We start from the raw sequence: 15398 nt of genomic DNA, 5'->3' as shown, positions 1-15398 counted from the left end.
TTTCACTAGTTGAGCTAAGAATATTTTTTCAAATGCACGTGTGGCTCCAAGAAATTTAACAGGGCTTGCCACTGATGGAGCCATTACAATGGCCGTCAAGTTAAAATTTAAATTGAAAACTAAGTAAATAATGAAACTAATTGGTTTTATGTTTAGTTTACTTGCCATTCAATTTATGTTCAGGCGTGCCGAGAGATATTGAGATTTCGCGAAGGAATATATCAAGAAAATCTTATGGTAAAATAGCACGTCGATATTTGAAACTTTCTCACACAGTTCAAAGTAGCTCAATGGGTTCAAGGAATTTCAGGAGTATTGTAGTGTTAAGGCACGCAGTATACTTGGAAGCTAAGTATGTAGCTTGGCATAAGAAATATTTTAACCGTAAGTAAGACAGGAATACTTCTCGCGGTAACTTTATAAATGAAGGACGAATCGCGATTGAACAAATTTAGGCTCTGGGCTCTGGTATGAAATTTCAACGTTCATGGGGAAAAGTAAGTATCAATCAAAATAGCATTACCTAAACTGCTTGGAAGAATTGCTTGATTTCATTTATGATATACTCAGTTTGCCACATAGTTCGGCTACACCAAAACGCTAATTTTTGAGCCGTTTCTTACCAAAACCTAACTGCGCTATACATTCTTTGCAATTAATAAAATAATGCTGGAACAAATTCTTGAAGTAAGGCAAAGTCTCCTATTCGCTATGTTTATTAAAATATATAAGAAACCATGGAAACATCCTGAAATTTTATATTTGACAACGACTACGACACTTGTGGATAGCCGAATTGCTTGTATCTCGATCAATTTTAACAAAAATTTGGTCCTTTTTTCTGAGATTTGGTCCTTTTTCCGATGAAATTTGGTCCCAAATGAAAACATGGTGTGGCAACCGTGCTCACAACTTTCGACGTGGTCATATCAAATCAATCGCAGGTCAGTGACGTAAGTTGTACCCGAACATACTAGCAACTTATTTGTTGGAGTCCAGAAACTTTTTTTGCTGCCATTACTCAAATAAAGGAGCAAATTCGACAAGAACTTATTCATTGAGCGTACCGGATTAATATCCACAAAAAACGGGCACATGAACAGCATCATCAAAACCTAAAAGAATTAGATCTTAAGGTATAAAGAAAGCCTAAATTTTTTAATACAATTTTATTTTCTCAAGATGAATTTGATTTAATTTTTTTGGTGCATTTATGCTTCTTTTACGAAATATGAAAAAAGCCATTTAAGTAGGTGCATTCAAACTTATTGCATATATTTACCTATGTTAACTATCAGATAAGTTAAGTGTAACTTAAGTACATACGCAATCGATTAATTTATTAGTAACGGAAAATGTGGGCAAGTTTTACTCAATCTGAGAATTTTCTAATTTCTATTGCCCAATTAGGAAAACAACTTTCAAGATTATAATTTTAGTAGAATAGCGGCTCAAAAATCTTGATTTTTTAAAATCTTTTTTGTTATGCAATATTTAATAAATCCTTAATCCTTCCTCGGACAATGTTGAAACAAAACAAGGATGGGACTGTCTTCGGCTGTCCCGAAGGCTTCTTACCTTTCGTGAATGGAGCTGACCAGTAATCTTATCGTAATATCGGAATAGTCAGCTGTATAAGATATGGAATATTTCGTGAATGGATGTACATAAGCGACATTTTCGAGAAATTTCAAATAAATAATAGATCGGTAACCCATTGAAATTAAAGTTCGTTTTATAATTTGAATATCTTAAATGCCCAAAAAAAACCGCAGTAAATCAAATATCTAAGACAGAAAAGTTCATCCTGTAGAGTGTAATCAATAATTGGATGCAAAATCAAACGTGAAAATTTGACAGGAAATAATCTATTTTCTGGGGATCTAACATATATAAATACATAGATTATCTATCTATTAGCGCATGTGTAAACGTGATCTAAGGCGCAAAAGCAGTATCAAATAAATATTACTGCTCTTATTCTCTGAAAATTGTTTATATAGAAAATTTTATATTTTAACATTGATACCATTATTTTTTCGGGATTTGATTGCGTGGAGGAGGACCTTCTTATCTTTGAAGGCCCAGTTCCAGGTTATTGTCCAATGCATAAAATGCTTAATTTCTGGATTAACTTTCCAAGTGTCTATGTTATTTTGGCACCACCAGTACACAATGGTAATACCATAGAAGCCAGAACGAAGTGTAGCAGCTAGCGATTGGTATTAATTATTTGTAATTGTTCCGTATTTTCAATTAAAATTGGTTTTTAAATGGCACCACGCCAGGTTATTTCCAAATTGACTTGAGTTGAGTTATTTATTTTCCATAAAAATTTGTTGGTGTTTTATCCAATCTTCAGGTAAAGATGTGGCAGAGATTGTTAATCTCTATTTGCCAGGTTATTTCAAGTTGAAATTAGTTAAGTTATTAATTCATTTATTTTTGTTGATATTTTTTTCTCCAATCTTCAAGATCACAATATGTTCTATTTTTGATTGTTTTCTTTTTGTAAGACAATTTTTTTCATATTTGGTGTTGCATGTATTTGATTTTTGTTACAAAATTACTTTCATATTTTATTAAAATTTGTTAATATCCAATATGGCACCTCGCCAATCCCAGAATTAGTAATGTTTTTTGTTTTTTTTTTTAATTTACTAGCCAGACCCGTGCGCATCTTGCGCAACCAATATAAGTCTCTTGTCAAATATCAACAAAAATCAGCTGTTCTCCCAAACAATTAAAACTTACAAGCTTGCGCTGCCATCTGGCTAATGTTAGCAACTGCCGGTAATGCAGTTTTAGTTCTAATCAAATATTTGCAATAGTGCGATAGGAAAAATAGATTACTTTATGTGCTCACAATCCTTTATTTTAATAAAATATAGCTAAACAAAAGCACTACGACTAATAATGCCCAAGGCTCGCTAATAGCCCGAATCTCCATCTTTACAACCATAACTTTATTTATAGATTTGGATTCAAAATAAATGCGGGGGTCCTTTTACATAAAAACAGCAATTAGAAATAATATATATGATTTATCCATGTTCAAAGTGAAATTTAATTATGCACTGAGTATTGCATAATATGTAAACCGAGCTGCTTATTCAGCATAAAGTATTTATGCGACCAATTTTCATTTATGTGCCGTAATTTATTCCGTCAGTATGTATGACAGGGGTCGCCAGGGCCTCGTCTGTTAGTGAAACGTGATTCGCCGCCGAAGGTGAGGTTGACAATTGGGTTGGAGAAGCTATAAATTGCGCTACACAATCCCTTGAATCCCTATTTTAATTTTCCACTCAACGCAAAAAAAAGCCCAAAAAAATTTCCGTTAAGTCGAGGATGACACCGCACGTCTACTCACGCGAAAAGACAAAACCGGAATCGATTGATATCATTATAATAAAATTTTACCATGGTATAAAAAAGAAGGTGTGTGAAAGAAAGAAATGTTTGAAAAACTATTAATTATTACTTGCTAATTAAACGGATGATATAAATTTTCACTGAGCAATTGCAAGATTTAACAGCTTAAATAATGCAACATATTATCAATTAAGTAGGTTTGTTGCAATACAGCTTTAATTTCTGGGCGGCTCAAACACACCCTCAATGGTTACTCAGTGACGCTCTTAACTCATTAAAAAAGGCACATTCATGCTTCTGGCGAGAGTACATACGTCTAGTATGCCAAAAACATGATTTATCTATATGACAAAGCGTATTTTTTTAATATGCTTGAAGGATTCTATGTAAAATCATTTCGAAGATTCGGGCCTGATGCCGCTACCAAAGATCTTATTGTCCAAAAATGTTGACAGATGTGTATTTAGCCAAGAAGAGTAAATGTGCAAATACGAGAGGTGATGAAAAAGTAATTATAATCAGTTAACTCTGTTGCATAAAAAAATGTATTATTTTATGTTCACTAAAGATATACACAGCGACTTATTAAAAACATTAGGGGACACTTTTCCCCCATATACAACCGTTGAACGCTTGATCGAGTGGTTTAAAGGAGATAATGTGAAAAAAAATGTGAATACTCTGTTTTAGTCGATCGAAGAATAATTATAAAGCCTGCCACTGAAATCACAAGAATCAAAGAATCCTTGCGAACGTATTACCTATGAAAAAAGGATCCGAGCATTGGGTGCTGACAATGTTAACCGACGAGCAAAAGATTTAACATTCCAAAGCAAATCTCGCGCAGTTCCAATCTGTTTTAGTCGATCGAAGAATAATTATAAAGCCTGCCACTGAAATCACAAGAACCAAAGAATCCTTGCGAACGTATTACCTATGAAAAAAGGATCCGAGCGTTGGATGCTGACAATGTTAACCGACGAGCAAAAGATTTAACATTTTTACACCTTTTGTGATTATGGATTAGACATGGACATAGAAACAGGTGGCGCCGATGAAGCTCAAAGTGGCAAACTCGGTATGAAAGGCTATTTCAGAATTTAATAAGCTCGAGAGATGCTTTCAAGTCATCCATTCATTTAACTACTAAATTTTTATATTTTACTTTTTTAAGTTTCTTCTGTTCTAAGTACTTAGTCTTAATAGTTTTGAACCTTTTCTGTAAGATCATTGATCATAGACCGAATAAACTAAACTAAACAAAAAACAAAGAAGATTCCCAGAGCCCCCAGCGGGTAAGGGGGTCAGAATATACCCGCGGTAGGTATGCCTGTCGTAAGAGGCGACTACAATACCAGATTCAAGGGGTGTGTAGCGCAACCCTTCAAGTTGCCAGCGCAATATATAGCTTCTCCAAACCCAATTGTCAACCTCACCTATCCGCGGCGAATACTGTTTAACTAACAGACGAGGCTCTGGCGACCCCAAGCTCCTCATGGAACTTGGGGTGGGGAGGGAGGGGATGGCCTGAAGGTTTAATGTGGCCACATAAATCGTTCCCGAGATGGTCGGGCTAGCACCTTAATGGTGCTGTGGTACCGGAGCGTACCGGATCTGTATCCGGCAGAGGACCATCACATCGATAACACTCCCCAAAGCCTTCGGGGAGCCACCTTATCGCTACAACAACAACAACAACAAGATTCCCAGAGGCGACTCACCAAGTTGCAGTTGCCATTCAAGAATATGGCTTTGAACTTATTGTCTTTCGTTAGGAACTGTAAGTCTTAATATATAGACGCGTTCAAATATATTATATATATTCATTGTGTTCATTATTGAGTTTTAGTGCCAATCTAATTCAGATTCGTGAACCAGTTAAACAATATTTTGGACCTAATTTTTGTCGATGAGAACCTCATAACTCACTTGACTGAATGTGTGTTTCCTATATATAAATCAGATATGCATCATGTAGCACTATCTTTATCTATTGAATTCTTCGACCTAGTGCCGAAAAACAATATAAATAATAATGAGCGCTCCTATAACTTTAAGAATGCAAATTATGAATCTTTAAACTCTCTCATATCTGAAATAGAATGGACATCTATTTTCTTTGCCAAAAATGCAACTGAATGTTTCTACGTTTTTCTGCAAAAGATGGCTGACATATTCAGAAGGAATCTCTCCTACCAGTTAAAGTTCACAAACTACCCTGGTACAATACTAGGTTGAAAAAGTTGAAAAATCAAAGAAATAAGTACTTTAAATTATACAAGGCTACCAGCGATACTGTTTTTAAAGATCAGTATACTTCTTATATGACGCAGTTCAATGTTCTTGATAAGTTTTTGTACAATAAATACGTTTCTCGAGTTGAAGATGAGTTGAAAGTTAATCCTAAATCTTTTTGGAACTATGTTCGTTCAAAGAAAGGTTGTTCTAATATACCTACCTGTGTCAAATTTAATGACATTTGCTCTAACAGTTTGGTCGATTCGGCAAATCTTTTTCCTGATTTTTTCAAATCTACGTTTGTTGTTGAGGCCGATAACTTTGATAACAGGTATCTTACTGATAGCCCCAAACCTTTGGACTTTGGGTCTCTGTCCGTGTCTGAAACCGATATTATCTTGGGTATATCCTCCTTACAGACCTCAATCAAAAATGATATTGATGGATTGTCCTCTTTTTTATTTAAGAAGTGTAGTATTTCTCTTTGTGTGCCACTGTGCCACATTTTCAATATTTCGCTATCGACTGGAGTTTTTGTTGATCGCTGGAAGCTGGCGTCTATCACTCCTATCTTCAAGTCAGGCAATAAAAATGAAGTAAAGAATTACAGGCCAATATCCAAACTGTCAACATGTTCAAAAGTTTTTGAAAAGGTAGTTAAAAACAAAGTATCATTCGCTATAAGTAAAATAGTCGATCCATGTCAGCATGGTTTCATTGCGGGACGTTCGACTGCTACAAATCTGGCTGTTTTCCTCTCAGTTTTGTGTCTCTGCGTTTAAGGATGGATGTCAAGTTGACACCATATATACGGATTTTTTCAAGGCTTTTGACACAGTTTCGCACAAATTACTTTTGTGGAAACTTGAAAACATGGGCTTTCACTCAAGCTTTCTGTCGTGGCTGAAGTCCTATTTGGAAAATAGAATATCTTTTGTTGAAATCGAGAGAACTAAGTTTTATGAATTCTCAGCAACTTCGGGTGTACCACAAGGTAGCATCCTTGGTCCTATTTTGTTCTTAATGTTTATTAATGATGTTGGCTCATGCATAAACTATTCGAATTATTTGCTTTATGCTGACGACTTAAAACTCTTTCGGAGAATCTCCTGTACTTCTGATGCATTGCGTCTGCATAAAGATCTGAATGCTATAAATAATTGGGCCTGTCAAAATAATCCGCGACTCAATATTAGTAAATGCTGTCACATGACGTATACTAAGTCTATAAATGTGGTTTCATTGGCGTACTCGATTTCAAATGTAACTATTAATGAGTTTCGCGATCTTGGCGTAACTTTTGTTCTAATCTTTTACTTTTTGTAATCATGTAAACTTTCTCATACCAAAGGCTTATACCAACTTAGCTTTCTTGCGACGATATGCCAAGGATTTCAAGGACCCATATATCAGGAAAATCGTATACAATGCCTTAGTGCGTTCCAAGTTAGAGTATGCATCAGTCATCTGGAATCCCATATACTCTTCACACTCTTTAAGAATTGAAAGAATTCAGCGCAAGTTCATACGATTTGCTCTTCAACCTCTGCACTTTGTTAATCCCCTGCCACCCTACAATGCAAGATGCATGCTTATCAATGTCTTGCCACTTGAAGTTAGACGTCTTGTTCAAAAACATAATATCCGGTGCCATTGACTGCTCAGAACTACTTGGGCAGTTGACTTTCAATGTCCCTAACAGAGCTCTCCGCTTTCACAGTACATTCCGCGTTGAAGTGCTGCGTTCGAATTACTTCAGTTTCGCACCTCTTCTAAGAGGTCTTGTAGAATTTAATCGCCTATCCAGAAGCCTTGACCTGGATTTTGCCATGCCAAGGTCTCTGTTTAAGGCACGCATTGAGTCCTATTACTTATTTCAGTAAATCTTACTTTAAAATTGTTAAACTAGTACTAAGTTAACCTGCAATCTAGTCAGTAAGGTTGTTACCATTTGACTTAATAAAGATATGAAATGAAAATGAAATGATTACTTTTCTCGTAAAGAATGATCATATGACAACATTTTGTTGAAATTGGTAACATTTAGTTCTCCCCGGAAGGAACGAACTGTGCTGGTCTTCCATGTGAACACGAATTAGTCTTACATGGGATTTTGAAACGTGCTTTCATGGGACCGATAATATGTTAGCTTCGAAAATAAAATTTTTAATTTTGTTTCTTGCTGTTATTTTTAGCGCAATTGTAGATATATGTAACTGTGGGAACAAAGAAATGCAATTTGACTTGTGCAGCCTGGGCTATTCTGCATTTATCTATTAGTTTCAGACGAAAAATAGCTGTTGAGGAACAAAGATATCAAACTAAATATTTGTAGTGCGTAGTGAGTGTAGTTAAGTTAGTATTGCTAAAATAAAAGCCTTTTACATACAACCATACACATTATCATTTAGGAAATTAAGTTTTATTTTAACCTTAAACTAATAGCAATTTAATATGAAGGGCTTAGAACCAAAAGGATCTAAGTAACATCGACGTTGAGTTGAGATAATTAGGGTTAATGCAAATTACTTATTGTAAATTCTGGGTAAATGCGTTTGAAATGATTCCTGTCTAAATGAATGCAGGTTAGTCAACTAATTCAAAGGATGTTTACTGCAGATGGAAAATAACTGTAAATTTCAAAAATTATTGCAAAAATTTCCAAAAATTAAAATTTCGAACGTTGATTGCTCGGCCAAAAGAATATGTAGAATTTTTTCGAGTATGCAGTCTTGTAGCACTTAGGACCTTTTTGGCTCCAAAAATTGTTGCAATAAAATTTCGAACGTTTATTGCTCGGCCAAAATCACATTTAAAATTTTTTCGAGTATGCAGTTTTGTAGCCGGTTTAATTTTAGTATAATAAAGTGCTAAACTTAAGTTCGTAGAATGTATCGCTGATTTTTGCCAATTTTTTTTTCTTTTCTATATAAAAAAAAAAATTACGTTAAAAAATTCCTATGGGGTGTAACTCAAGAAAAAAAATTGCCAAAAATTAGGGAAATTTTTACAAAACTAAGATTAACTTACTGGCTACAAAACTGCATACATGAAAAAATTCTGCATGTTCTTTTGGCCGAGCAATTAAATTTTATTTCTTGGAGGATCGCACTTAGATCCTTTTGGCACCAATAATTAATGCAATAAAATTTAGTACATTTTTGGCCTGGCAAATATATGGCACTAAAATGTCCAAAATGGCTTGGATCGCATTGTCAACAAATATACACTATATTAAATATACAAATATGGGTATAACTCAATTTAAAAAAAATGTCACTTAGATCCTTTTGGTTCTAAGCCCTTCATATATGAAAATACATACTAAAAATAAATGTATATTCTAATTTTTTCAGACTGAATTAAGTTTCACAAAATGAATAAATCAGCTGAGAATAATTCCGAAAAGGTCAGGTCAACACCACATACTGACGATGAATCAATAACGACCAGTACCGAATCGGATTCACTAGAAACATGGACATTAGTAAATGACAAAAAAAGGAAAAGTATTGCAGACAATATTTCTTTCCCATCAAATAGTTCCAACACAAATAATAAAATTGAGCTTGTAGCTACTAGCTTTGACGATTCGCAAACAGATGAAAACAAGGATACGCATGAAAGCGCTGAGTTCGTATAAATAAAACAACTTTATAATTCTTCGTTTAATAATACATGTAAAATCTTATTTCAGTCCCCGAGCCGATGATGATTCCAATGTTGACGATATTTCCGAAGGCATTTCGATCATTAGCGAAAGTGAAAGTGCTGGTCGTGCATCGCCTTTAGTGATTGCGGAAAATTTTGATAGTGTGGAGTTGAAAAGTTTTTCAAATCTAGATGACATTTCTCCTTCTTCGATGCTCCGGCTGCCTATACACATACCACAGTCATCATACATCATACCTCCCACTGTTGAACCTTCTGACCAAAACACCCTTAGACAACGGCGTTTCAAGCATTCTAGTTCAAATGAAACCCATCAAAAGATTATTTTAAACACAAAAAATGAGAGCATAGTAGAAACAGGCCTAGTATATGTATTGGCACGGCGAGGACTAAAAGGCATATTTTTCATTTGCGCTACACTTTCAATATTAGCATTTATAGGAAGATTGCGTAATCCAGATTGGCAACCTTTTTCCAGTGTTAATAATTTGTCAGTATTAGAACAAAAGTTGACAGATTTAGAGCTACAAAATAATCTGATGAGGGCTGAAATAGACATCTTGTCAAAGCAAGTCAACTATTTAAGTAGTCTAACTGAGAGCCGTCCAGTGCATTGGGACAAGGTGGAGAGAGAGCAAAAGCGACATCAGCGAAATTCCAAACAAACTGGAGAATGGATAATGAAGCAAAAGGGAAAAACTCTGAAGTCAGCACCAAACGTTGAAGATAATGTGAATCGAGTGGTATTAACAAAAGATGTAATAAATAAGCCATTTAAATGCTCAAGTGGAAATTTGTTTGATGGAATGTGTGTAAAAGAAACAGAGCCAATAAGAAAAAGTATGGATGATTATATAAGAACAATGGACGATGTTGCCGCCGACAAAATTGTCGAAGGGGTCCAATCAATTAAAGGTGAATCAAATGCCGACCCGGAAAATAATTCACAAGGAAGGGGGTTCCATTTACATGAAAGTGGAGGTAAATATAAAATCTATAACAAACATTTCCTCAAAAATGGCAATGGAAATTCGAAAGAACGCGAATACAATAAATATGATAAACAAAGAAGTTATAAACAAAAGTACAAACACCAATATCAAGATAGCTACGATGAAACTGATAATGACAACGATGACGATTTTAGTGAGGAAGATGAAGATTTCGATGACTCGCTAGAAAGTTTTGGCAAGTCCAAATTTTCTTCCAAAGAAAATAACAAGAACGCTCAGATTCGCACCAATGGCGGTGACAAGTACAAGCATCGTCATAAAAGTGACAAATTAGGCGATGGTTCCCAGGAAAGGCGATTTAACATTCATTCAAAAGAAACTCGTTATGACGATTCCGCTGAGCATTCGCTCAAAAATGGTGATTGGCATGAAAAGCTAATGCAACAGCGCGAAAACGCACGTCGTCACAATGATTTTCGGGAACATAATAAAAACTGGTTTATAAAACGCGGAGATAGTCGAGAAAAGATGCGTCACAGTTGATGTGCCTTCAGAGACGATTGATTAACTTGAATTTGGACCATGAATGTGTGTTGTTAATTAAAAAAAAGTATCACTGAATAAATCGTTACCGTAATAATATGTACATAATAATTTGCAAGTGATTGAAAGAAACCTTAAGGCAATAATTTGTTATATGTATGTAAATGGACATACCCATGCTGACAGTAATTGTAGAAAAGTGTATGGAATTTTTTTTTGTGATAAATTGTATTAATTTGTTTTTAAATTTTGATAACTCCTATAAATGCTTTGTATTTATTATATTTTAGTTACGATAATATGATATACGATTCTTTGGTGTCAATATAAAAATCATTGACTTCATTTTCGTATATATGCGTGCGTATATACGAACTTTTGTTTTTCCTTAAAATAAACGCAAATATGTGCTTTATATTTTGAGGAAAATTTTTGAGGCAATTGATTTCGATTTCTATGTAATAAATTTTTAGTTTTACGATTGCAGATAAAGTTATACCTGGAGGTGCAGACGTTATATTTCAAACAACAAATATATTTATTTAAAAAAATATAAGACGCGCGTTGTTTGTAATGTGTCCCAGTATGTAAATTAAAATAATATTTAGCTACATTGTGTGTACTATTATTTAAACAAAACACCTGTAAAATAAATATTCTCCATAAATATCTCATTACTTTATTTTAACTTGTTTCTTTATTTCTATGTTACTTTGAGGGAATATGTTCCCGTTGTTGCACCAATTGAATCGAGAACGATTTGGACTGCCATTTTAGTGTAACCCCATTTAATTTGTTGCGTCCCTCCCACAAATTGTCATCCTCCCAGCAGCTCCTTGCAGTTGGACTGCTCCATATTATCTTGCTCCGGAAAGGTATCGAACCCAATCCGGGTCCGTCTCCTGACCCCGGTCCTGAGAAATGGTTTTGCTGCATCTGCCGGAAAAGAATATTTTTAGGACGGTCATACTCTTGTCAGTCACCCCTATTACGGTTGTGAACGTCAACCATCACTTCGTATCGTCGTCGACATCACGTCGTATCAATATCAATGTCACGTCAATGCATAATTGGTATTTACTAAGGCAATGTATTGATGTCGACGTGATATCGATAAAAACACAATCCCTATATTTTTGACAGCTGTTTATTTACAATTTGTATTGAGTTAATTTTTTGTTTAGTTGATCTAAATAACTGCTGAAATCTATTAGTGCACAATTAAGCATTCCGGGCAAAATACACACAAGGAATTTGCTTACGAACTTTAGTGAATATATTGTAGATGATTGGATTTCTCTTTAGTACACCATTAGCAACTCCCTACCTCCCAGAGCGTGGTGCACTAATGGCAAATGTAATCGATTTCGGGAGGGGTATCAAAATATCCGAATTGACCTCGTATTAATAATCTGAAGGGGGAAATAAAAAATCCTTGAAATTTCACAAAAACCTTTTAATGAACCACTTGAAAGCTTGCAACTGTTTTTGCAAATTTTTCCTAACGCAAGTAAAATTTTTATATTCCGACTTCGGATTATTAAAATCGAAGTCAATACGTGTCTTTTGGTACCTCTCCTGAATTTTTTGGGCGTGTTTTAGCAGTCGACCGCTATCCTAGAACATTACCACAATTCTACTAAACTGACTGTTGTTGGTTATTTTGACTTATTTCTGAAATTGAATAAAAAATTAATAAATAAGAGGCATAAAAATCATAAAAAGGCTTATTTTTTGAATTTTTAATAGTTGAATTCTGTATTGCCGCGCTTGTCGTCACCAAAAACTGTGTCGACAAACTTTGTGTCGCGTCACGTCAACACAACTTCAATATTGTTTTAGCCAATATCAAAAAAGCGCCAACACCTATCAATAATTATCGACGTTGACAACGCCGATACCAATTCATGAACGTCGACACTAATTTTCTCACTATTGACAACCGTAATAGGGGTGAGTGTGTCTCGTGTAAGGGATGGTTGCATCGGAAAGGTTCTGGGCTAGATCCCAAAACAAGACGTCCACGTAACTTCTATAAATCTTTTGTGGCTCCTTGCTGTTAACGCCCTAGGACGTCCCGTAGTCTGCGCCTTAGCGCCCCCTCGCTACCTTCCAGCAGCCCCGCTGCTCAGCAAGCCACAACAAGTACCCGCTTTTGCTCGCGCCACCAACTCACACGGCTGCTCCCACTCATACTTACAATCTCCGTAGTAGAGTCGGGAGCAATGCCGAGCATCAGCCCCTGCCCGTCTCCCCCCCCCCCCCCCTCTTTTCCGACAGCAATTGTGTAGGTCAGGGAAACAGACTATTAGTCCCTACCTCCTTTTGCACCGTTTGCCAGCACAGAATATATACGTTTGCGACATCCGCCCAATGCAGCTCTTGCCATGGACGGTGCCACTTTCCTAGATGTTCTGGTCTCCGCGACGGCAACCCCCCGACGGGTTTCATTGCGCCATGTTGCCAGGCCGCATACCCAAATACACGGGGTACCCCAATGCTTACCCAAGGACGTCCAGTCCCAGGGCCACAACAGCAGTCGCGTCCTGGCCTTCCACAACCCAGGCGTAGTTATGCCCTTGCACTTCAGAATTCTGCAGTTAAACTGTAATGGATTAACTGGGAAGATCACGGAGATAGTCGATTTCATGAAGCGGTACAACATCCGCATTGCTGCTATTCAAGAGACTAAACTCACAGCAAGATCTGCATTGCAGACCTGTTCTGGGTATAATGTCCACAGAAAAGATCGCGAGAGCGGAAATGCAGGCGGCCTCGCGTTTATCATACACCACTGTGCAATATCATACGATCGCAGGGACAGTGTCTTAGAACATCAAGGATTATATCTGTCCGGTCGGGCGACGCAAACCTAGAAATCATCAGCATCTACATCCTTCCTGCCACCTGTTGCCCAATGGATACCGCCCTAATATCAGCGCCGTACTCACTGGCAACAATCGCATTATCTTAGGCGATTTCAATGCCCATCACGATCTCTGGCACTGCGATAAGGTGCTGTCGGATGCGGAAAAATGCGCGAGCGCTTTCTGCCGACAATATATAATGTATCCTACGGTCGACAAAGATAGACGGAGAGCCAATAGACACGTACATAAACGCAAATTGAGCGCGTCACCAATCACCATCACCGCTAGAGAGGTTGAGGACGCCATTGGTCGCGCTAAACCATCCAAAGCAGTGGGCCCAGACGGCATAGCCATGCCGATGCTTAAAAGCCTAGGGAAAGAGGGTTTCAAATATTTAGCACATGTCTTCAACATGTCTCTTTCCACCCTTGTCATACCCGAAAATGGAAAATGGCCAAGGTGGTACCGCTACTAAAGCCTGGGAAACCAGCTAACATAGGAGAGTCATATCGCCCGATATCTCTCCTATCGCCAGTGGCAAATACGCTTGAAGCCATTTTGCTCCCTTATTTCCAAGCACATTTGCAGCTAGCCTGTCATCAGCATGGCTTTAGAAAACTCCATAGCACCACCACCGCGCTGAATGCCATTAGCACCCAGATAAATTGTGGTTTAAATCAGAAGCCCCACCATAGAACAGTACTCGTAACGCTAGACCTATCAAAAGCTTTTGATACGGTCAACCATGGCACGTTACTGCAAGACTTGGAAGGGTCTACCCTTCCCCCATGAAATTATCTGGGTGGTCGGCAGGCATCGGTGCAATTCAGAAACGAAATATCAAAGCCAAGAAGAATTAAACAAGGGGTGCCTCAGGGTGGTGTCCTATCCCCACTTTTGTTTAATTTTTACATATCAAAACTACCTTCGCCACCAGAAGGAGTTACTATCGTTTCTTACGCCGATGACTGTACAATAATGGCTACAGGCCCGGGCCCAGAGATCGATGAGCTTTACAACAAAATAAACGGCTACCTCCCTGAACTCTCCAGTTTTTTCGCCTCGCGAAACCTGGCATTATCACCGACTAAATCATCCGCGACCCTATTTACAACCTGGACATTTTGAACATTCACGTCGATGGCACTAAGCTACCGACTGCCCTACACCCCAAAATCTTGGGTGTGACATTTGATCAGGATCTACATTTTAATGAGCACGCAGCCGCAATTGTACCGAAAATCCAGAGCCGTAATAAAATCCTCAAATCCCTTGCTGGCAGTACTTGGGGAAAAGACAAAGAAACGCTCATTACCACTTACAAAGCAATTGGCCAGCCGATTGCATGCTACGCGTCCCCTATTTGGTCGCCAAGCCTAAAAATTACCCACTGGAATAAGCTACAGGCCTGCTAAAATACTGCGCTCAGAACCGCCACGGGCTGACTTCTTATGTCCCCAGAACACCATCTACATAATGAGGTGAGAATGCTCCCCATCAGGGAGAGAAATGAAATACAAACCAAACAGTTCCTGTTGAATACCCAGAAACCTGGGCATCCCAACAGACATCTGATAGATGAGCCAACACCGCCTAAGGACTTAAGGAGTCATCTCCGTAAGCATTTTGAGGAAATACGGCACCTGAGAACTCAGCCGTATGAAGCAAAAAAACACAAGCAGGTCCTTGGTGAACTCCACAAACAGGCGTCGGACCTTAATGCCAGGAATTGCACGGTGAATCCAGT

The 15398-nt window shown here is 37.3% G+C and overlaps 1 protein-coding gene across 6 annotated transcripts in view; it reads left to right on the top strand.

Annotated features, from left to right (window-relative positions):
* Positions 1-9122, top strand: part of LOC137247475 (uncharacterized) — a 111295-nt gene extending 102173 nt beyond the window's left edge. For all 6 annotated transcript variants that reach the window (XM_067778406.1, XM_067778403.1, XM_067778404.1 and 3 more), the window contains one exon: positions 8970-9122. In XM_067778406.1, coding sequence (XP_067634507.1) covers positions 8970-8974 — 5 coding nt within the window. In that variant the 3' untranslated portion in view covers positions 8975-9122. The remainder of the gene's footprint in view (positions 1-8969) is intronic.
* The last annotated feature ends 6276 nt before the right edge of the window (positions 9123-15398 follow it).

Source organism: Eurosta solidaginis, chromosome 4, assembly GCF_040869045.1.
Source record: "Eurosta solidaginis isolate ZX-2024a chromosome 4, ASM4086904v1, whole genome shotgun sequence".
Taxonomy (NCBI): Eukaryota; Metazoa; Arthropoda; class Insecta; order Diptera; family Tephritidae; genus Eurosta; species Eurosta solidaginis.
Note: the sequence above shows the minus strand (reverse complement) of the source record. Positions and strands in the feature narration are given on the sequence as shown.